The 24714-nt window shown below is 44.7% G+C and overlaps 1 protein-coding gene across 6 annotated transcripts in view; it reads right to left on the minus strand.

The window, feature by feature from the left end:
* TRERF1 (transcriptional regulating factor 1) overlaps positions 1 to 24714 on the minus strand; it is a 151718-nt gene that overhangs the window by 23555 nt on the left and 103449 nt on the right. For 5 of the 6 annotated variants that reach the window (XM_075863265.1, XM_075863261.1, XM_075863263.1 and 2 more), the window contains exons 3-11: positions 22445 to 22596; positions 18945 to 20506; positions 18013 to 18056; positions 10284 to 10416; positions 7790 to 8014; positions 3778 to 4135; positions 2935 to 3001; positions 2351 to 2490; positions 894 to 997 (exon numbers count right to left, since the gene is read on the minus strand). In XM_075863265.1, coding sequence (XP_075719380.1) covers positions 894 to 997; positions 2351 to 2490; positions 2935 to 3001; positions 3778 to 4135; positions 7790 to 8014; positions 10284 to 10416; positions 18013 to 18056; positions 18945 to 20279 — 2406 coding nt within the window. In that variant the 5' untranslated portion in view covers positions 20280 to 20506; positions 22445 to 22596. The remainder of the gene's footprint in view (positions 1 to 893; positions 998 to 2350; positions 2491 to 2934; positions 3002 to 3777; positions 4136 to 7789; positions 8015 to 10283; positions 10417 to 18012; positions 18057 to 18944; positions 20507 to 22444; positions 22597 to 24714) is intronic. The other variant, XM_075863266.1, reaches the window with a different exon arrangement.

Here is a 24714-nt window from a genome sequence, read left to right on the forward strand (position 1 = left end):
TAGCTGTATTGTTGTTTTTTGTGGGATTAGTTATGTTTTTCAATGACAGCATTGGTTCGGTATAACTACGACAATTCCAAATATGTATAGATATTTCTTTTCCGTTTTACTACTTTTCTATAATAATAGAACATTTCATGTGTCGCCGCATTACGAGAGACATAACTTTTTTATTTCTCTGACGATGTAGCTATATGAAGGCTTATTTCATTGCAAGACGAGTCGTATTTTGTAATAGTACACAGGTACACTTATAGAATAACGCTTTGTGGGGGGTTTTCCGGGGGGTGTGGGGGGGGGGGGGTTAAATGGGATGGAAAATAATAGCAATTATGTTTTTACATTCTGTGGCTATTTTTACGTTGTTCACCATGCGGCATAAATAACCTGTTGACTTTATTCTGGGGGCCGCCTTGATTGCGGCCATATCAAACATGTGAGATATGGAACCATATATTTACATAATAATTTTAGGAGGCAAATAATCTAGTTTCAGTTCTGCTCTTTGGCTCACTGGCAAATGGGGCAAATCAGCATCAAACTGAGCCAACTATATTATTTACATGACAAATAACGTTACATATTATGTTCTTCCTGTCACCATGCACATTGTCAAATGAACAAATGGCTGGAAGAGATATCAATAGCCATAGGCGAAATCTTTCCTTACATTACTAAATGTCACTTTGCCGTTTTATAAAAAAAAAATACTGAAGGGAAAATTGGAGCAGTTGCCCACAGTGACCTATCAGATTCCATCTTTTATTTTCAAAAATACCTCCAAAAAATGAGAACTACAATCCGATTGGTCGCTATGGGCAACTCCTCCCCTTTTCTATAGCAATAGGTCTACTGCCTAAATGGAAAAAATAAATCATGAAAAACATTCTCACCATGATGTCTCCATTAGCCTCAAAAAGAGAATGCAAAGCATATTCCATGTTGGTTCCTCCTCCCGGTAATACACTGGAACAGGACATGCTCAGGAAGACTTCCACTGTGAAGAAAAAATTAAAATGGACAGTATAACAGAGAACGGTCAACTTCTGGGTATTCCAGGTCACCAAATTTATATTAGGATTTGGGCACATCCAGGGGTATAACTATAGGGGGTGCCGAGGACAGAAATCTCATTAACAAGAAAACACAGATGGATGTAAAGCCGACAGGGTGGCTGGTAATGAGTGGTGGAAGGCAGATGCTGGTCTATATATTAAAGGGGTTCTCCACTTGTATTTTTCTTAAAAGGGTCCTTCAAAAAAAGCTAAATCACAGGATCTCCTACTGCTGGGATCCCTAATGATCAGCTGTAATCTTTGTGAAAATCTTGGCAGCAAATGTTAAATTTCCCTGCAGAGCCACCACAGGAGAAATGAAGCATTACACAGTTCCTGTTGAAATCAATGGGCTTTCCATGTAATGCACGGACGTGCTGAGATCTCCAGAGCAATATATGCTCTTTGTAGCCGCTCTCCGCTCCAGATAGGGATGGAGGGCGCCCCTGTATTAACTCAGAATTCCCTCATAGCTATTTAAAATAGTTGTTGGGTACAATGTATATAAAGCTTAAAATGATACGCTCATGATAACAGAACTGTAACTCCTGCCAAACTTTGCAAGTGATAACACAAAAACACAAAGTATATTAGAAAATTGCATAAGCCTTTCCCACAGTGATTAAAGGGAACCGGTCACCAGCATTTCACCTATTAAACTAGCAATATCTGGTGGAAGTGTGTGTAAAATCATTTCTATGTAACCTATAATTATATTCTAAGTTGGGTCTGTACCTTTAGTATTCCATTTTTTTGTGTTCCCGTGCTGTATGCTAAAGAGCAGAAAAGAGTCATATCGTCAGTCGAAAGAGTCATATCTTCATTCTTCAAGCCTTTCCGAGTTAACCCCGCCTCCTTACTTTTGATTGACATCTCATTGTCTCCCCCCCCAGCACATACGTTATCCAGTGCTTGCGCATCGATGTCCTGTTCTGGGGCGTGCGCACAAAGGGACACCGGATTATTACCATAAAAGGAGCAAAATGTTTGCAGACCATTATTTACGGTCGGAGGAGGAGTTTAGGAGAGGGGATAACGGCAATGCGAGGGGCGACCAGCGAGGGGTGATTAGAGTTCAATAGGTGAAATGCTGGTGACAGGTTCCCTTTAAGCTTTATTTACTGGACACCCCCTTTAACACTCAACAGGTGGCAATTAGGTTTATTTAGTCAAATCAAACAGAAAAATATAATCAGATACTATTGAGATGCAGAGGTTCATCTGTGGAAATGCCGCAAGTTGCATTGGCTGCTAGAGTCACACAAAATAAACACACACTTTATAACCAGGACTACCTCGGTGCTGCGATTCTTCACTCTCTAGGTCCGGCCAAGTTTTCCACACTAAGGTTGCTTTGTGCATATCCTTCTCCAGCAATGAGTGGTGCTGAAGATCTGGAATTTCTGCCTGGAATCTTGATCCAATATTGATTTTCCTTTAAAAACAATAAAGTTTTTCTGAGTGAAGCATTACAAGATTCATAAAATATATTACAGATCGCTAATATGGCCGTAACAATCATTCAAATTCACATACGAGCGATTAACATGAACCAAGCAGCGATTCTATTAGCAATTATATATATTTAAAAATGTAAAAATGCCTCATGTGGAACTAGAGAGGGAGTTTTCTTCCTTTTGGCAAAGACCAAATTTGCATATTTTTTATCCCAGGGAGCCTTGCACTACCAGCTGGATCTCCGCAAGGAGAATCAGTACCTTTCAAGAGCAATCTTCTTTGAACATTAGGTTGTTGTCAGTGCGTCAGACACCCAGGACGTGCGGTGGACTGACAGGATTGTTTCTGTGATTCCTTGCAGTCTGTGCCGCTTTGTCATCTACTTACAAAACACATAAAAAAAATATCTGCCAATTCTTACGGTTCAACATCAACGGTTTGTTCTCCAGGTCCCGGCGTTACAGTAGCACAGGTCCCATCAATGCCATCTATGGAACAAATGCATCATTACATATAGTTCATACTGATTATTGGAACTCATCCCCATCCTACAATGTGGAAAACAATACACCCGCCAATTACGGTTTTGCATGGGAACATAATGATTATTAAGCTACACCATTAGAGGGACTTTAAAGGGTAACTAAACGTGCAACAAACTTCAGACATGTGATAGTGACATATCAGAAGTTTTAATTGGTGGGGGTCCGAGCACTGAGACCCCCACCAATCGCTAAAAGAAGCAGTAGAAGTGCTCGTGTGAGCGCTCAGCCGAATCGATTCTGTTCAGCTTTTTCCGGAAATCAATGTAGCGGTGTACGGGCTCAATAGAAAGTCTATGAGCCCATACTCCAATACATCAACTTTCTGGAATAAGCCGAACAGAAACTTAACGGCTGAGCGCTCACGTGAGCACTTCTGCCTCTTCGTTTTAGCGATTGGTGGGGGTCCCAGTGCATGGATCCCCACCAATAAAAACTTTTCACATGTCACTATGACATGTCAGAAGTTTGTTTCTGTGGGGTAACCTGGCAACAAATGCTCAATTTCCCTGCAGCACCACCACAGGGAAAATGAGGCATTACACAATTTTCGTTGAAACCAGCAGTTCTCCTTGTAGTCGCTTTACACTCTGGCTAACTAATTAATTCTAAATGGGTGACTCTCCTTTAATTATTCAGACTTCCCTAATAGGGTATTTCAAAATGGCTTCTAATGTAGACAATCCCTTTAAGTACATTCTTAATGAGAATGTAATACTTACTAGGCCGACAGAGCAGAACTCTCGGAATGGGTGTCAGGGGGGTGAGCGGGAGGTGAGCGTTGTGCGCTGCTGTGATGACGCTACTAAAAAGTCCTGATCCTTGTCGCACAGGACTAAGCATAGGGGGTGGAGTGTAGGTGGGTGGCTCCAGCAGCAAGGAATCCACAATAAGGCGAGGAGAGCGGAGCTGGCTTTGGTACAATGTTGCCCCTGAATGAGATGGATTTGCACTGAAGGATGGGGGAGGGATGAACAGTGGTTCAGGTCTGTGGCGATATTTCCTCCTCTCCTGCTGAAGTTTGGTTCCTTCTGGTTTGCCCAATTTCGTACCAGATTGTCGAAGTTTTCTGATCATTTCCTAAATGTAAATGTGTAAGAATCATAGACTGTACATTGAGGTTCTGTTACCTTACATAACACATTTTCCATCACAGTAATATGAAGAGCGCAGTGTGGTTTTCCTGTGACAACCAATTAGTCTAGACAATTACATCATTTGCTAGGTTTATGCACAGAAAACAATGGGTAGAGGCTGTAGATGACTCTACAAAGTAAACAGTTGAACTTTGACCTGTCATGCTTTCCCATCTATCTATCTATCTATCTATCTATCTATCTATCTATCTATCTATCTATCTACTAGTCCTTCTCAATGAATTAGATAATCAAAAAGTTAATTTATTTCAGTAATTAAATTCAAAAGGTGAAACTCATATTCTATAGATTCATTACACAGAGAGATCTATTTCCAGCATTTTTTTCCTTTAATGTTGATGATTATGGTAACCGTTAATGAAAACCCAAAATTTAGAGTCTCAGAAAATTAAATAAGCCCAATTTCAAAAATTATTTTTAATACTGAAATGTTGTCCTACTGAAAAGTATGTCCAGTATCTGCCCTCAATACTTGGTCGGGGCTCCATTTGCATGAATTACTGCATCAATGCGGCGTGGCATGGAGGCGATCAGCCTGTGGCACTGCTAAGGTGTTATCAATGCGGCGTGGCATGGAGGCGATCAGCCTGTGGCACTGCTGAGGTGTTATCAATGCGGCGTGGCAGCGATCAGCCTGTGGCACTGCTGAGGTGTTATCAATGCGGCGTGGCAGCGATCAGCCTGTGGCACTGCTGAGGTGTTATCAATGCGGCGTGGCATGGAGGTGATCAGCCTGTGGCACTGCTGAGGTGTTATGGATGTCCAGGTTGCTTTGATAGCGGTCTTCAGCTTGTCTGCATTGTTGGATCAGGTGTCTCATCTTCCTCTTGACAATACCCTATAGATTCTCTCAATCAAGCGCAGTGATACTGTGGTTATTACACCAGGTATTGGTACTTTTGGCAGTGCGGGCAGGTGCCAAGTCCTGCTGGAAAATGAAATCTGCATCTCCATAAAGCTCGTCAGCAGAGGGAAGCGTGAAGTGCTGGGAAATGTCCTGGTAGACGCTGCACTGACTCTGGACTTGATATAACACAGTGGACCAACACCAGCAGATGACATGGCTCCCCAAACCTTCACTGACTGTGGAAACTTCTCACTGGACCGCAAGACACTTGTATTGATGCCCCTCCACTCTTCCTCCAGACTCTGGGACCGAGATTTCCAAATGAGTTTTCATCTGAGTACCGGACTTTGGACACTGAGCAGCAGTGTTGGTCCACTGTGTTATATCAAGTCCAGAGTCAGCGCAGCGTCCAGCAGGACATTTCCCAGCACTTCATGCTTCCCTCTGCTGACGAGCTTTATGGAGATGCTGATTTAATTTTCCAGCAGGACTTGGCACCTGCCCACACTGCCAAAAGTACCAACACCTGGTGTAATAACCACAGTATCACTGCGCTTGATTGGCCAGCAAACTCGCCCAACCTAAACCCCATAGAGAATCTATAGGGTATTGTCAAGAGGAAGATGAGAGACCAGACCCAACAATGCAGACGAGCTTAAGGCCGATATCAAAGCAACCTGGGCATCCATAACACCTCAGCAGTGCCACAGGCTGATCGCCTCCATGCCATGCCGCACTGATAACACCTCAGCAGTGCCACAGGCTGATCGTCTCCATGCCACGCCGCATTGATAACACCTCAGCAGTGCCACAGGCTGATCGTCTCCATGCCACGTCACATTGATAACACCTCAGCCGTGCCACAGGCTGATCGCCTCCATGCCATGCCGCACTGATAACACCTCAGCAGTGCCACAGGCTGATCGTCTCCATGCCACGCCGCATTGATAACACCTCAGCAGTGCCACAGGCTGATCGTCTCCATGCCACGCCGCATTGATAACACCTCAGCAGTGCCACAGGCTGATCGTCTCCATGCCACGCCGCACTGATAACACCTCAGCAGTGCCACAGGCTGATCGTCTCCATGCCACGTCACATTGATAACACCTCAGCAGTGCCACAGGCTGATCGCCTCCATGCCACGCCGCATTGATAACACCTCAGCAGTGCTACAGGCTGATCACCCCCATGCCACCCCACATTGATAACACCTCAGCAATGCCACAGGCTGATCGCCCCCATGCCACGCCGCATTGATAACACCTCAGCAGTGCCACAGGCTGATCATCTCCATGCCACGCCGCATTGATAACACCTCAGCAGTGCCACAGGCTCATCGCCTCCATGCCACGCTGCATTGATAACACCTCAGAAGTGCCACAGGCTGATCACCTCCATGCCACGCTGCATTGATGCAGTAATTCATGCTGAGTCGGAGCCCCGACCAAGTATTGAGGGCAGATACTGGACAGACTTTTCAGTAGGACAACATTTCAGTATTAAAAATCATTTTTGAAATTGAGCTTATTTAGAATTCTAATTTTCAGAGAGACTAAATTTTGGGTTTTTATTAACTGTTACCATAATCATCAACATTAAAAAAAACAAAAACACTGGAATTAGATCCCTCTGTGTGTAATGAATCTATGAGAATCCCTTTATGAATTGAATTACTGAAATAAATTAACTTTAGGACTAGTAGTAAATATATATACATATATATAGTATCTATTTTATTTCAACACTAAAATAAAAAATGAATCAACTATCATCTATAGTCTTGCTAAAAACCTACTGCCGTTTTGTGTATACAGCTCCTATCCTGACCTAAGTGGTTACATGGTTACAGACTACTGCAACTAAGATATGCAAGTTACTTTAATCTATCTATTTCTATATATCAGCGGGGAGGAAGTAAAGGGCTGCTTCAAGTCTCTTACTACTCTGCCCCATATTGAAATGAATAAAACGTGCAGTCTACAAGTTAATGGAGCTAAAAAAATAAAAATAAAAAAAAAGAAGAAGGAATAGAGCACTTTTTAATTCTACTGTAGACTAGAAACTTGAATTTACACACTGCGGTAATACTTCGCCATAGTCCCCTGGTGATCTACATACCGTATCCCTCTTTGTTCTTCTGCTTCCCTCAACTCCATTTTGCTAGGCCTTCAGACAGTTGCTAGAACAAAATGGCATCAGGGACAGGGAAACGCTGTGCCAATTCATCTCCAGTCCGCTCCGCTCGGCTTATTACAGGCGGTGGCACGGACGGAGGTTTTAAGTCAATCAATCTAGTCACTGACCCCCTCCGATCAAACATTGGGGGTAAATCCTAGCAATACACCACCAATGTCTGTGATGAGACAACCCCATTAATAGAGGGGGTGCTTCCCATAGTATCTGCTATGTCTGCCACCATGGTAGTTATGCCCTTGGAGATATCCTATGCTATAAAGTACTGTCATTTCTGGAAAGACGGCTCCAACTGTTTCTCATAAATCACATAATACAATGGAGAAATTGAAAACATACAAATAATTAGGCAAAATGCTCAAACATCATGAACACACAGATGGATCAGTTGGAGGAGCGATGATTTTAGAACTATTGTTCTGCATCAATTCCAGACATAAATCTTTGTTTCAAGACATTTCGATTTGATGGTTTTTAGATGGACCCTCAGATAAATATGACAAGACATAGAAGCAAAGATAGACAAACACTCACAGAAGACGCGCATGAGCTGTCCGCCTTTGGGGAGGATGGCGGGGAGTAAGTCATCCTTGTTAAGATGGGCATTTCGTCATCGGACATATGGTTCTCTGGCTGATCTGCTCTGCAGCTGAGCTGAGCATTGGCATCAGGTGGCACAAGCTTTACAGGTACAGAGACAGGCATGACGATGGGCGTGAGGTTGTCCGCCTCGCTAGTCTGTGACTTCTGGCCTTCGTCCTGCACAGATAAGTACACACGTTCAACCTCAAACAGCCACTTACTCAACATTGACAAGCCACATACAGCACACGCCAGCAAGTCGGGTCTCCAGAGATATATGAACAAAATCCCAGCAGAAGTGCAAGGTTATTGGGTAAGGAATTGAGGAAAGCTGTGATGGTGCTCTGCAATTCAAGGTGGACAACTCCTTTTATTCTCCCCATAGAAGTCAATAGAAACGTGCAGTTGTGGAAATAGATTTCCATTAACTTCTATATATTGTGACTTTCGCAGTCAACCGTTATGGGATCAGTGCTAGTCTAAAAGGTTTATCACATGGCACAATGGTTAAGCACCAACATACTGGCAAACTTGTCATCTGGCAGCAGCTAAAAGCCAAGATGGAAGCTCAAGCACTTAATCTAGCAGATATAGCGTGTCCATGGTGCAAGTATAAAGGAAAGACTTCTACGTCTCCTCTCTTTTCTATCCACTTCTGTATTTGGCGCAAAAATCTGCAATAAAAACCGCATGCGTGGATCCAGCCTGAGGTCTAACACATTAGTCCCTTCAACCACATCACTGACATCGCCCCAAAGTTAAAGGGGTTTTCCCATCTTGGACACTTAAATGTCTGATAAATGCGGCTCCCATCTCTAGAACGGGCCACTTGACCCCCCCGTCCTACCTTGTCCGGAATCCGCTGACCACCGTCCGACGAGGTGTATGGGAGTACAGACACAGGGGAGCTCACTGAGCTACACGGTTTCTGTAACTCCCATAAAAGTGAATGGGAGTTCTGAAAATAGCACAGCGATCTAGGCTGTTTCCAGAACTCCGGAGCGACGGAAGCAGCGTAGCTCTCCGTGCTACACTTTTTCCGTACTGCTGACCACCTCGTCAGACAGTGGCCGTGGACCAGGACAAGGTAGGACCCTGTTATAGAGATAGGTGCGATTCCCAGAGGTGGGACCCACATCTATCGGACATTTATGGCATCACATGTTGATATGCTATAAATGTCCAAGATGGGAAAACCCCTTTAAGAAGTCTGTAGCTTGAAGAGCTTGCATTCTAAAACCTTACCAAAGTGAATATCTCATTTTTAGGCCTCATTCAGATGGGCGTATTGTACCCGTGTTTAAATGTCCATAATCCGGACGGAACTCCTGGATACCCCTCGGTTTTAATTAACTAAATTTACAGAACTATAGATTGCTATGGTGCAGTAAGTTTGGCTCAGTATAATATGTGAGGGGTCCGTGTGTTACATCCGAAATACGGACAGTTAAACACATGTAGAATATGTCTGTCTTATAGAGAACGAACACAAGTCCTTATGATAGTTTATGGCAAACCCTTTGTAACTTGCTATTTTTGGATCCTGACCCAGTTTCTATTGAGTCCAACTCTATGGTGGGACAAGAGAATGACTTAAGGGTCCAGTGGGTGGTCCTACTTAGTGATTGACAGCTATTTCTGAATGTACACTCATATAGGGACGGCTGTCAATGGTTAAGACCACCCACTGGACTCTTAAGCCCACAGTGAGGAAGGATTTTTAATCAATAAATTACAGAACATCCTGAAACTTTCCTTACAAAACTTTAGATCTATCTGCTCAGCTCCTCCTGCTCTTCAACATGCCGCTTGCAGATGATCGGTTCCCGTTTGAAATATGAAGCTTTTTTTTGTTTGCAAATATTTTTAGTGACACCTAGATATACCGGACTAAGCAGAATGGATGTTGTGTATTAAAGCAATGGATTTGCAAACATATGCACTGGCGTTACAGGAAGCAAAGCAAGGAACATGCAAGCACTTTTAGGGTATGTTCACACTGAGTTTTTTGCAGGCAGAAAAAATCTGGCTCAAAATTCCTTCAGTAATTTTGACCTGCCAGCAGTCTCTTGCCGCATTTTTTGCAGCGTCTTTTGGCCGTGGCCATTGATCACCCCAGGCGAAAAACGCAGAGAAAAACGCTTTCTCTGCCTCCCATTGATGTCAATAGAAGATCAGAGACGGAAACGCGGGAAGAAAGAGCATGCCGCTTTTTTTCCCCGCGAGCGTCTATTTTGTTTGCGGGAAAAAACGCCTCCGAGGTGATTTCGGCCGTTTGACGCAATTTCTGCATCAAAAACAGCGCCAAAAAACTCAGTGTGAACTAGCCCTTAATAACCTCATCTAGCGTCAGGAGGTGCAGTTACATAAACGTATTAGTGAACTGTTCACTCCACCAGCACTATCGGCGGTAGAAGTAAATCCAACATACACAATATTGTCTTACCTGTTTCGGGGTGGTTACTGTTCGCACCCCACCATGGGACCTCAAGTGGCCGTTCAGGGCTGGAAGGCTCTTGAATTCCTTGAAGCATATTGAGCATGTGAGTCGGCTTTTACACTCGTCCAGGAGCAACCTGCTAAATTATTTAAAAAAATAAATAAAATGTAAAATGATCAGACGGTTTCTTATATTTTACAGTCTTCAATAACAAATGGCACTTGAAATTTGATTGGTTTCATGGGCAACTTCCCTGTTCCTACTTGCATTATTGAATTAAACATGAGCCTTATCGTATGCAGAGTAGCTACAGGGGGTGCTGTCACAACCCAGCCCTGGTGCCAGAGAGGCCCCTCTGCCAGATTAGAAGACCCCAGTATTATAAATGGCACATAGTAGTTGGTGGATCCTGTTACAGACTTTGCACTTGGGCCAGGGGGAAGCTTTAACTTACGCCTCTGTTATCATTTGTGTAGATATGAGGGTACAATTACTATCAAGTATAAGGGTCCTGGGGGGCGGGGCTTAGCCATGGCAGAGTGAACACGCACATCGGGGGAGCTCCGTGCAGCAGATCACAGCCTAAGCCCGTCCTGAACACCGGGAGATGCCCGGAAAGCGTAGGGGTCAAAGCGTTACACCCTCCCGCTCCTTACCCCGATCGCAGACACGGAGCGTCAGCATGGACCGCTTCCTCTCAGCGCCGCTGGCCGCTCCCGGGGCTCTGAGTGTCATGGCGGCCGCTGCACAGCCAGCAGCCACGTGGAGAGCAGAGGACCGCCTGAACGCGGCTATGGCACCCAGCATGCAGGAACACCTAGACGATCCACTGATGCCTGCTTCGTTTACAGGGACCAGCAGTGATGAGGTACCGACAGTATCCCCTCCTATCCCCCTGTCTACCCTGCCGTCAGCCACAGTCCCCATGCCTGGAAGCTCTGATGGCATCCCCCTGCAGCCTGCCCTGCATGCAGACTTACACTTACTTAGGGAACTAATACAAGCACTCCCTACTAGACAGGACTTAGATTCCCTGGTGACCAGAATTGAGCAATCCCACCAACAAGACATCGCTGACCTAAGACAGGAGGTAGACAGGGTGGACACCAGGATTACTTCCACTGACAGTGCGGTTTCCGCCATTGATAGCAGAGTTCTTATACTGTTGCAGGCGGCCATTACTAACAGAACACATATGCAATCCCTTGCACTTCAACTGGACGATCAAGAAAATAGAGGCCGCAGAAATAATATTCGTCTGAAAGGCCTCCCGGATTTAGGTCCCAGAGACGACCTCCCTAATAGAATCACCACCATCTTTAATAAAGTTACCAACAGACCCCTGGAAGCCACATTTCTATTGGACCGTGTACACAGAGTCTCTAGGCCCGGTCCGAATGACCCTGCAAACCCGCGGGATGTCCTGTGTCGCTTGCACTACTACTCGGACAAGGACTTGATTGTCAGAGGAGCATGGTCACATGGTCCGATTTCGGTTGATGGAGGCAGGGTTGCGGTCTATCCGGATGTCTCGCCGCAGACGCTTTATATGAGACGTCTACTTCACCCGCTGCTAGACAAGATCAAAGCGGCTGGAGCCACTTATAGATGGGGGCACCCATTTCACGTGGTAGTCAGAAGAGATAATACCTCCTTCATCCTGCGCCATTCCTCGGACTTAGAGCCTTATTTCGTTTCTTGCAAATTGACCCGTTCCCTCACTGGCTGGCACTGGATCTGTCTGAACCACCTCAACGCCGGCGCAACCGGCGCCCGAGTCAGCCTTTCAACAGACCCTCGCTACAGGAATCAATAGGATCTCAGCCAGATCTCTCACTACGTATGCCTCATGAGGCCTGAGCCGGTCTCCGGATCCAAGAATCGCTATCCTGATAATATAGCGTTGGCTTCTACGGCCCCCGAGCTTCCTGCAGCGCCCAGTAGTCCTTTTGGCATATTGTTTCTGTTTACAGGTTCTTCATACGCTCGCCTGAAGAGTTTCCTCACAAGCGGACCCACTGGAGCAGCCTCGACACGTTGTTCTCTTCCTCTGATCGATGGGACTTTCCTGGAAGAGGGTTGATATGCCCGATCTCACGCTACTTACAGAACAGTAGATATACCCTGTCTTTTATATTGCCCCCACCTTTCGTGCCCAGCTTCCCCTGCCCCCTTCCTATTACCCCCAACGTATGTATGCTCCCCCCCCCCATCTTTTAGAGCCCTTTGCCTGCCATGTCCACACAGGCGATAGACCAGGGGGGCGTGGGCTTATTATTATGTTAATGCGTCAGTATTCCTGCCTAGGGCTTTACTATATTATATGTTATATGTGCAATGTTACATTCGCTACTGGGCCACTCCCGTTTATTTTAGGGTTTTCATATGAGCTATTGTGTTGCATACCTACCAAGGGGTAGTCTACCTGTACGGGATGATATCACTTTTCTTAGCCTCCTTTACTTACTCCATATACATATTTTGAGGCTTTCAAGGCGGGGGGTTTTTAGGGATTGTAACATGATGTTTGCAATTGACCAATTATATGTACCACGATATCCCCTGCTCATCTTCTGGCAGGTATTAGATACTTCTGTCTGCTCTCCCTTCATACCTACCTCTCACTCTCCTTCCTCCCTTCCATCCCTTCTCTTTCCCCTCCCCCCCTTTTATTCTCTACAGGTGTCTTGGCGGGTAATTGCACATTGTAGAATACCCGGGCAGGGTTGCTGTATCGGTTGGCAGGAGGCAGTGATGAGTCATTGTAATGCCACTCAGGGGCTACTGGCTTTCCAAAACAGCTTGGTTGATATCCTGAGCTCGTTCTCTTCCAATAACCTTGCCCTGGTGTCCCTCCATGTCCCGCTCTTAAAGCTCTCAGGAAAAGGGATAGTAATGTTTGACGGGCCTTGATGGTTCAGGCCTAGTTATATAAGATGTCCTTGCCTCCTAAGCTCACCCCCTGGTGGACACTGGACGAAAGTTGTATTTTTCATTTGAAGTGCTGCTCACTGCACGGGGCTCCCCCCCCCCCCTGCTTCTCTTTGGTTTTCCTTGTTTCCATTTGTTGCTAAGTTTTTCTCTACAGGTCTCCGTGAGAATTGGCCTCTGGGCCGCCTTTTCTGTATATTTTCTTTTTCTTATACCTGATTTCCCACTTCTACCTCTCACTTCCTTCCCTTTCATCCTATACCTACTCCCGTCGGGAACATGTCCCGTCACTCCCAGACAGACCTACGGTTAGGCTCATTGAATGTCAAGGGCTTACATAGTCCTGGGAAGCGATCCATCCTGCTTAACATGCTGAAAGGCAGACAATTACACGTAGCTTTTCTTCAGGAAACGCACTTGAGTGAACAGAAACCCTTTAAGTTATCCAACTTAAGGTTTCCATACGCTTATCATAGTTTTTCTCCCGATCCGAAATCCAGGGGGACAAGTATCCTTCTTTCCCGCTCTATTCCATGGGAATTTCTGGACTCTCGCAGTGATAGGATGGGACGAATGCTTTTGGTCAAGGGTAGCATTGACTCGCAGATCTATACCTTCGCTTCTTTCTACTTGCCTAATGTGGGCCAGGGGTCAGCACTGATTGTTTTTTTAGATACACTGGAGGAGTTTGGAGAGGGTACCATTGTTCTAGGCGGCGACTTCAATGTGGCATTGGAACCGACCATGGATGTTTCATCGGGTTCATAGTCAATCCCCCACTCCCAACTACGTCGCATTAAACGGGCCCTCCACGACCATAACTTTGTAGATATGTGGCGTCTTTTGCATCCAGCAGACAGGGACTTTTCCTTTTACTCCTCTGTACACGACATTTATTCTAGACTCGATCTGATATTTATCAAACATCGCGCTCTTCCAACATTACAGGCGGCCGACATTGACTCTATCTCCTTCTCAGATCATTGCAAACTCCGTTAATATTCCAATCTCAATGGAAACTTAATCCCTTGCTTCTTAATGACTCTTGTCTCGTCGGATGTACAGCGTACGCTTGAGGACTACTTTATCACAAACACATCCGCCGACACTAACCCAAGGGTGCTATGGGAGGCACATAAATGTGTAGTTCGAGGCACTCTTATCAAGCACGGAGCCCGTTTGAAAAAAGAACGCGCCGGGAACATCGTTCGGCTACTGTCGAAAATTAAGGCCCTAGAAATTACGCACAAACGTTCCCATGAGGTAGAATGTCGAAATGCGTTAATTCAGAAGCGGGATGAATTACGTACCATATTATTATCTAAAGCGAAAGCCACTCTCTCTAAATGTAAGCGCCATTTTTACGAGTATGGTAACAAATGCAGCAGGTCGCTTGCTAGAGCTCTGCGAACTCAACAAGCACGCACTTATGTTCCCTTTATTGCATCCTCCCGCAACACTCGAGCCAACCTGCCTCTGGACATAGCTGCACAGTTCCGCGATTTCTATGCCTCTCTTTATAACACCGATTCCACCAACCCGGCCACGGTGTCAAACGATTTCCGAGCACGTATCCAATCCTATATTTCGGGATTGCCGCCCTTGGCAGTGGAGGTTCTCTCTGCCTTGGAAGAACCGATTACCATGATCGAACTAACTGATGCGCTTAAAAATTCTGCTGCTGGTAAGGCCCCGGGGCCTGATGGTTTCACTCTATCCTACCATAAAAAATGTATCTCCTGCCTTGGTCCGCATCTATTGTCATCCTTGAATTCTCTATCATCCTCCACACGCGTCCCTCCAGACGCACTCAGGGCCCATATAGCAGTGATTCCCAAACCGGGGAAAGACCCCTCGCAGTGCTCCAGCTACAGGCCAATTTCACTGCTTAACGCAGATATTAAACTCTTCGCCAAGATTTTGGCAATGCGGCTGGCCCCCTTGCTTGGTGAGGTAATCCATCTTGACCAGGCGGGGTTCATGTTAGGTCGAGAGGCCCGGGACAACACTACAAAAGCGATCAATCTCATACACAAGTCCAAAATGTCCCGTATACCACTTATGCTTCTGTCCACGGATGCTGAAAAAGCATTTGACAGAGTTAACTGGACGTATATGGAGGAAACACTTCTCCGACTCGGACTGGGTCCTCAAATGATGGGTTGGATAATGTCATTGTACTCCTGCCCTTCCGCTAGGGTTCGTGTGAATGGTATTCTTTCAGATGATTTTACAATCCATAATGGGACCCGCCAGGGCTGCCCCTTGTCCCATTTGATTTTTATCCTTACTCTGGAACCATTCTTAAGACATGTTCGTGCGAATCAGGACATTACGGGAATAGGAGAGGGATCCCGGGTCGCTAAAGTAGCAGCATACGCAGACGACCTGTTATTCTTTCTTACTAACTCTTCTGTCTCCCTCCCGAATCTGATGAAGGAGTTTAGTCGCTTTTCCAGCCTTTCTAATTTTAAAATAAATTTTTCCAAATCCGAGGCCATGAATGTCTCCCTTCCCCCCGCCCTGTTGCCTACACTAGAGCAATCTTTCAGTTTCAAATGGAACCCGGTGGCCCTTAAATACCTGGGCTTGCGCATCCCGGCGGACCTGAAGGAGATCTATAACTTAAACTTCCCTGGGTTCCTCACTGAAGTGAAAGCAGATTGTGCCAGATGGTCGGGGGGCACATTTACGTGGATGGGCCGTTGCACGATTTTTAAGATGAATGTTCTACCCCGTCTACTTTACCTCTTCCAAGCCCTTCCGATAGCAATCCCCCCTTCATTTTTCAAAGTGATTAACACCATTCAAAAGTCATTTGTGTGGAATGGCAAACATCCACGTCTCAGTCGTGCGCTCCTGTGCCGTTCCCGGGAGACGGGGGATTGGCACTTCCTGACATTCGCTCGTACTACATTTCAGCCCACCTGTCGCGGGTGGTGGATTGGTGCAGGCATGCCCCCTTTAAGGCCTGGATAGGTCTGGAGCAAGGCTTTTCGGAGATTCCTTTAGAGACGACTCCGTGGATGAAACGGGGACTTCTCACAACTCTTCTCCATCACCCCACGATCGGCCCTACGCTCCGTTGTTGTGCTCTCCCTCTTTACTCTCCCATGACTCCGATCCTGGGAAATCCCTCCTTCCCTTCTGGGGTGAATGATCCGGTGTTCAAGTCCTGGTCGTCGCCAGGGGTATTTAGGGCAGAACACTTCCTGAAAAACTCAAGAGTGGCTCTCTCTCGTGGAGCTGACACGGATGCCTGACCTCCCCCCTTTGGGTTACTGGCGTATATTTCAACTCCGCTACTTCTGCTCCTCATTGCCTTCCCCGGCTCTATTCCATGCCCCTAGATCCCAGCTGGAATCGATATGTGTCGGCAAAGATCCGGCTCGCCATACTCTATCCACGATTTACCGTCTTCTTCTAAACCCGCCGGACTTACCGACGCCTGGATACATTTCTGAATGGGAGGTTGATCGGGGGATCACATTTACCACATGTCAGAGTGCCCGAATTCTCTCCCTAGCACACAAAACCTCAATTAGCTCACGATATCAGTAAGCTAGCTTCAAACTGCTTTCACGATGGTATAGAACTCCGATCCGTCTCCATCGCATTTTCCCAACCGTCTCGCCTCTTTGTTGGAGGTGTGGTATGGATAATGGTACCCTTCTTCACACTTTCTGGTCTTGCACACTACTAACAGAATTTTGGGATGGAGTTAAGAGGGTGATCTTCAAAGTAACTGACACCACCTGTAACATGGATGCGGCCTTCTTCCTCCTCCATCACTGTGACATTCCGGCTAACACCTATAAACGCTCTCTGCTACACTTTCTAGTGATGGCTGCAAGACACTGTATTCCCTTACGCTGGAAGAAATCCTCTCCTCCGACATTGTCCCTCTGGGTTTCGAAGGTCAATGATCTTATGCATATGGAGGACCTGACTTCCTCCATTCACGATACTCACGCTAGGTTCTGCCGCACGTGGGCTCCTTGGATCGTGTTTCAGGACACTGACTCCTACACAGACATTCTTGGAAGTGTAGACAATATTGGATAGCTTGTGGGATCCTGATGGGAGTGGCGGGGGTCCCCTCGGGGGGAGCGGTCATTCCTCCCTCCTCTTCTATCCCCCTCTTTTACTTTCTGCCTAGGTCTGTTTCTCTAGTGCATCTTGGGGAAGTTCATTAGTATAATCTAGAGATGTAATATAATGTTACCTCATGGGAGGTTTACAGTATAAGGTTCAAAGGCATACATCTTTATTTCTGTAAGAGGTTACACCTTCCTATATGTACTTGATGTATCTTGTATTCTGTAAATATGTGGCTGTTGGCCACGAAAATAAAGAATTTCAGAAAAAATAAATGAGCCTAAGTAATAAACAGAAAATTTGGAAATATAAGGGTCCTTTTATACGGTCCAATATAGGCCCTGAAAACGAGTGCCGATCGGCGAGACAACTCGATCGGCACTCGTTTTCTTCTTCCACAAGGAGAAATAACCAGTTATGTATTGGGACGAGCGATCGTTACTACAATCGCTCGTCCCCATACATTTCCATTATGTTGGCAGCACATCTCCCTGTTTACGTAGGAAGATGTGCTGCCAACTAGCGACCATTTTACCGGCCACATAAATGAGCAGATCAGCCGATGAACGAGCGTTTGCCCGATCATTGGCCCGTGTAAAAGGGCCATAAGTGGCATTTACTTTGTTTGCTTTGTGCCAGCACATATAGTATGAACCCCAGGGGTCCATAGCAATAGCACAGTGGTGGCTCCTGAACTTAAATTTACCTGTTGTCTGGAGAGGTGGTCGGGTCTTTCTCATCTGATATATGCTACAAGAAAGTAAAAACACACTTATATATTCATAGCAGACGATTGGAAAATGTAACAATGTATCAGTGATGTAACAGAGTTCCTGATCTGTATCGGTTAGTTATAAGCTGTTTGAGATTAGAAAAAACATTTTTTTTTTTTAAACAGCGCCACTCTTTTCCAATGGCTGTAATTGGTATTGCTAATTAGTCCTATTCAAGCAAATAAAAAAAGGTATGGGCCCAACATTCTTTGGAAAGAGAACTGTGTAATGCATCATTTCTCCTGTGGCAGCGCTGCAGGGAATTTGAACACTTGCCACCAGTTTTCCTGCAGATTACAAGATAATTGGGGGTCCTAGAAGAGGGAAACCCTGTGATCAGTTGATCTTCAAGGGACCTTCTAAGGGTCCTTTCCACGGCTCGACATGGGCCATAAAAAGGAGCGCTAATCAACAAGATGATCGGCGCTCGTTTTGCTCCAGTCACAAGGGGCAATGATCGGTTATGTATGGGAATGAACGATCGCTGTAAACAAGCAGATCAGCAGATGATCGAGCGTTTGCTTGTTCATTGGCGGATTGTTGCCCTGTTTACACAGGGCAATGATCGGGAACGGGTGTTGCGATCATTGGCTCGTGTAAAAGGGCCTTAACAGAAAAGGGATTGCTCAAAGCAAACAACCAATTTAATAAGAACATATGGTAATAAGAGTCACTATCATAATAGTCAATTCCTATTGTTACGTAATAGGTTATATTGGCCATACATAGTCCGATTCTACAGTCTCATCTGGGATGAATAGGTGGAGATAATGGCCGTTTTTGGCTTTGCAAGCTAAACAGAAAGTAACTGGAAATATGAATACAAGGGCAGTAACATAGAGGACATTATAAATAAACACTCTACCTGCGGCCACACGGTGCTTGGAGAATGAAGTGGTCCTTGACTAATAAGCAAGTAGGAGGTATCATGTGTTAAAGCATGTCGTTGAGCGGCAGTGTCAGCCATTATTCTCATATTGTCCTGGCTGTAGTTATTTGAGGTGTCTGTATTTCCTAGCCCCACAGATCTGTCCATAAGAACTGAAGCTTGAGCTTCATTTTTATATGGCTTTTGAGCACTGAGATCCTGATGAAGAGTCAGCTGTGGGGTCACATTATGTTTATATGAATTTCTGACGGGTTGAGTGTTCTGAAACATGTACTGAGACACTGCGCCCAACTGAATAAGCTGCAGATCACGGGACTGATTTTGGGTGTAATGCTCCGTTTTGGAATTGCCGTACGCGGTTTGTTGAAGTGACCCGTGATGGTGATGGGATTGCGGCACGTTGTGATGCATTTCTTGCCCTGCAGACTGCATTTGGTAATACTCTGACAACTGACCAGTGAATGGTCCCTGTTGCTGTATCGCCTGATGTAAGAGTCGATGCTGTTCCGGCTGATGAGGTTGCATATAATAGCGAGTTTGTCCGTGTTGTGATTGGACCGGATTTGACGGCACTTGCTGCCCATAATGCTGCCCTGGCTGCATTAAAGACTCTGGCTGTATCTGAGCCGCATGCTGGAAGTAATCATAGTAAAAAGCGGCCTGGGATTGCTGCCCCGGCTGTAGATGATGCTTCTGCTGTTGGTTTTGATGCATTTGCTGAGCAATCGGAGGATACCGGTCCATAGCGGTAAGCTGTGCTTGCTGCTCACCAGTTGGTTTGACGGACAGCAGCTGCCTGAGGGTACTGTCACAGTCAGCTAGGGACTGTTCGGGTAAACCCTGAGCCATGGCATGGATTCTTAAGTTCTGCCTAGCAAATACTTGCGTGAAAGAATCCAATTTATGTAAAGCTCTGCTGGTCACTTTCGACCGATTATCAAGTTCGGGATAGTAAGACATCTGGTAGGCGCCAGGCGTGGTATCCGTTGGTACCTGTGAATTCCATTGTAAGCTTTGGTCAAAGCAATTGATGTTATTCCCCCCCTGAGTGTGATTGCCTACATTCGACCACTGAGACGTTCTCGATGCATCGACCTGTCCAGTATTTTTAGCTCCAGGATTTAACGTGACATCTCTGGAATCTTGGGATAAGTGAGGAGAGGATGAAGACGACTCGGAGGCGTTCATGTCCAGAGAGTCATAACTGTGGTTGAGCACCTGGCTGTTTGCCTGGTGCTGCATTTGTTGATAGTACAAACTATCGCTACTGTTGGATACAAGATGTGTCTTGTACATCTGTTGGTCTTCCATAGTGACTGGGGTAACCAGATCTGGTTGGAGCAGTTCCCATGTAGGATAATGTCCCTGAGAGATGAGTAGAAATAAAGTGTGCAGTTAAGTATTGAGCGTGCCCATTTATTTGGAAGAAGCGATTCTTCTAGTTATAACACAATAAGATCTTCAAATGCAGAAAGCCTAGATTCTTCAGAAGGAGACCATACAGGACAATGCAACAATCTTGTAGAAGAGCCATCCATCTGCAAAAACCAAGAACATTCCCTTAATATTTTATTATTAGAAATCAGTAGAGTTAAATCAACGTACATTATAACCAGTCACCGATCTCTGAAATAGAAATATTACTTTGAAAGTCAATGCATAATTTAAAGTCATTGGCTGGCCGTGGACCAAGAGAATTAATTGGCAGGTCAATCTTTGCAACAATTTCAAAAATAAAAAAAATTAAGCAACTTCGCAAATAGTATTAATTAAAAATATATTGTTTTGTGTCTACAGCTTCTATACAGGCTGATGCGTCTCCATGGTAACAGACTACGAACAAACCCTGTGTTGTCTGATTCTATTGTCACACACCCTTCCTACAAAGATCAGACCATTACTACTCTGTTTGTAGTCTCTTAGCATGGGATACATATAGGTCTGTATAGAACGTAAAGTTGCTTATTTTTTATATTTTTAGAGTCATTGAAACAACAAAAAAAATAGTAAAAAGTATTTACAGTATTTTAAAGGTGGCCACAGGCATAAAATGTTTGTCAGTAGATCCTATCAATTTTAATGGGATCTGCTGGCAGTCTATTGGGCCCGGGATACCCTCAGCCAGAAGAAAATAAAAAAGGCAAAAAAAATATTCCAGTTCAATTATTTTGTTTCCCTGAAGGTAAGCAGAGTAAGAGATGCCTGGCAGCTGCTTAAACCGTCAATGTTTTTTTCTAAAAAAAAATAATAATTTAAATTTGTAATGAGAATACAGAAGAAAGAGAAGGGAGACATGGCACATAAACAATTCGACATAGACAAAGACATTACATGATAATAATCCTTACATTGATCCAAGTCAATAGGTTAATTTAACCCTGCTGTTATTTATTAAAATAACATCCTCTATGTATGAAGGACCTGAGGTGTAATCATCATTATAGGAAAGGTTCAAACTCAGATACCATTGTGTCCCGGGCAGTAGCTCTTCTCGTTGACCCACTGTTGATGCTGGACAGCTCCAATGCTGAATTAAATTGTCTAGCTTCTCTTGATTTTTGCCTCTTGAGATTCCTTGCCTTGGTTACCTGATTAGTCTCACCCTTTTGACTCTTATATAAGCCTGGATCTTGTATTTCCTCAATGCCAGAATATTGAGATTCATGCCACTAGTCTTGTTTCTATCTTTCTAGAAAGTTGTTGCTATTTATTTGTGTACTGAACTTGGATTGTTTCCTGACCCTTCTCTACCTTATGCTACAGACTGTTGCTGCTTTTTTGTGTACCAAACTTGGATTGTTTCCTGACCACCTCTTTGCCTCACTCTACAAACTGTAACCGCTATCGGCGTATCAAATTTGGATTATTTTTTTTTCCACTGGTCTCAATCTTACTCTACAAACTGTTGCTGCTTATCTGTGTACCACACTTGGATTGTTTCCTGACCATATTTATTTCTATGGGAAGAGGGTAGCCAGCCACTTCCTGACATTTCTGATAGCAGAACAATAAAGGATCCAACTTGCCAATGTTCGTATCGTCAGGGACTGTTGGAAGCCTTCCGTAAATTAAATAGTTGGTGGATTACCAAAACATATTCTATTGTGTATGAGCAGCTTTAGTGAGGACAGGGCTGCATATGACAAGTGCAGTTTCATTATTTGAGTAAGGAAAAAAAAAAAAAAAGGGAATGCTACACTAAGCAAGTGTGCCATACAAATTCCCCCCAATAAGTGTGGTACAAGGTCCATGTAAAACTGACGTATAAACCTTGTGACGGGTACAGAACCTCTACCAAAGTCTATACACCAACTTAGTAATTCACGAGTAATATTAGGCATTAACTGTCACGTGTGAATGCAGTCATAACAGTCTTAGGTTTGTGGAGATGGTTTGATATATCAGTAAGTATTTAAGTAAATACACAAAACAGTGCCCTAACATAGTACAAGATATTAGAGTTATGTATACCGTACCTTTTTCTCTCAGTCGATAAGAGTCCACTAACTGTTCTCACACAGTATGGGATACGGTCAACTGTTTTAGTACTTTTCTAGCAGAAGAAGCTATCTGGATCACATTCCGTATCTTCCTCACTTTCACTTGAATGATATTTTATGTATAATATCTAGAGGTCATGAGAAAAAAATATTAAAAACACTGAACAAAGTGAAATCCAAAATAAATTTTACAAGAAACGCTTTTAAAAACAATGTTTTTATTTTGACATCTGAATTTCGCACAGAAAAATGCATTAAAATGAATGTCCACCATTTTTTTTTTTATCTGAATAGGTCCAACCTTCTATGCAGAATAATTTACTTCTATCTCTTTATAAGGGTCGGAGCTCTGTTTTTCTGAAACATAGTTTAAAGTTAAAAGATACGGTAACATTATGGCAGCCTGCAGCCACCACTAGGGGGAGCCTAGGAGCGAACTGCATCACGTATAAACGGTATGCCGTAATTTCTTAAACTCCCTCCCAGGCTGCCAGAATGGTAAATCCCAACTCTGTATCTATCTAGAGCACTGTGCCGGAAAAACTAAGCTTCAACCACTTTTAAGATATTTTAAGAAATAAATCAGCACAGAATATTGGACCTAAAAGCTCTTGGATGATACGGATTCTCCTTGCAGAGGTCAAGCTGGTAGGGAGTCTTAAGGGCAATGCATCCTGGGATAAATTATGCAAAATAGCTCTCTTCCAGAAGGACGAAAACGGTCTGTCTAGTGCCAACTATAGCAGACTACCCTATAAGTCAATGTCCGGCCCTTCATAAAGCCTTGAAACACAACTTAGGGTAATAGCCAAACCACAGGCACTCATCTAAAAAGGAAATGTTGTTAAAATTTGGACAGTCACTTTGAGGTAGACCAAGAACTTGAAAGTTCTTTAAATTCTAGGGGGAGTTTTTTCTTGTACTCCTTGTCGCCCTCTGCTGCATAGTGCAGGAATGAACATTCTTTGCTCACACATACTACTGGGAGTACACACCGCTGGGACCCCCACTGCACCCCTGGCAGTGAGGAGGAGCTTGAATAAAGCAGCAGTCAAGCATGCGCCCGCCGTTCCATTTACGGTCAATGAGAATAAAGGAAACAGCCGAGCGTTGTACTCAGCGGTTTCCGTCATTCCCATAGATATTGAATGGAACGGTGGGCGAATGCTCGACCGTCACTCCATTCAATGTTCTCCACACTGCAGCCGAGCAGTGGGGGTCCCAGTAGTGGGGCCCCTTTAATGAAATCAACATGCTTTGCTGACAAATACCTAATGTGGCCATTTCAAGGCAAAAAAAATATTGAGATCTGAGTGAAAGTACAAGGACACAACTGTTATAAACTATGTAGTGAAGCTGGCCAAACGTCTGACTTCTCAGCTTCCTTATTATATATTTAGTCTAAAAATTATGACATTCCAGGAAACGAACAAAATCATTTACATAATAATCCACTGCGCTGAACGACCTACTAACAAAAAGGATAAACAAAACAAAGTTATGAAAGCGGTTGTTCCATCGGGATATCCCCTGAACATATGCCCTATTTAATCAGTAATATATGGGAATACATGAGACTTTGTAATATGGAAAATGAAACTTTCCTCATCTTCTAGGAGTCGGTAGTTCCCCTTTCCCTACAAGTCATGTTCATATTCTGAAGCCTCCTCAGTCATAAAAAAAAATCTGTAGGAGGGGGAGGGGGTGAAGCAGCATCTCTCTAACAGTGGGGGATAAGGAGATTACACCATCTTAACTTAAAGGGGCTGTCCAGGCATGGGACTGTTTTCTATACTGATGACTTATTCACAGGACAGGTCATCAGTATATGTTCGGTGGGGGTCTGACAACCGGATCCTGCGACGATCAGCCGTTCCGGGTGCCGGAAGCTATGCAGGGTTGGTGCAGGAAGCGGATGGCTATGGTCACAGTATAGCGGCCGTGCTGCAGCTCTGCGCCTATTCAAGTGAATAGGAACAGAGCTGCAGTAACCCAGCACGACCGCTATACAATGTACAGAGCCTTTTGCTTCCAGCACCGACCCTGCTTAGCTTACAGCGCCCGGAACAGAGGATGATCAGTGCATGATCAGGGTGTCGGACTCCCCATCGATCATATACGGATGACCTATCATGTGGATAGGTAATCAGTATAGAGAAAACAGTCCCATGCCTGGACAACCCCTTTAAAGTAGATCTGTTAGCTGAATATGCTGCCCTAGGTAAGGGCAGCATATTACAGGGACA

The sequence above is a fragment of the Rhinoderma darwinii genome, chromosome 4 (genome assembly GCF_050947455.1).
Source record: "Rhinoderma darwinii isolate aRhiDar2 chromosome 4, aRhiDar2.hap1, whole genome shotgun sequence".
NCBI lineage: Eukaryota > Metazoa > Chordata > Amphibia > Anura > Rhinodermatidae > Rhinoderma > Rhinoderma darwinii.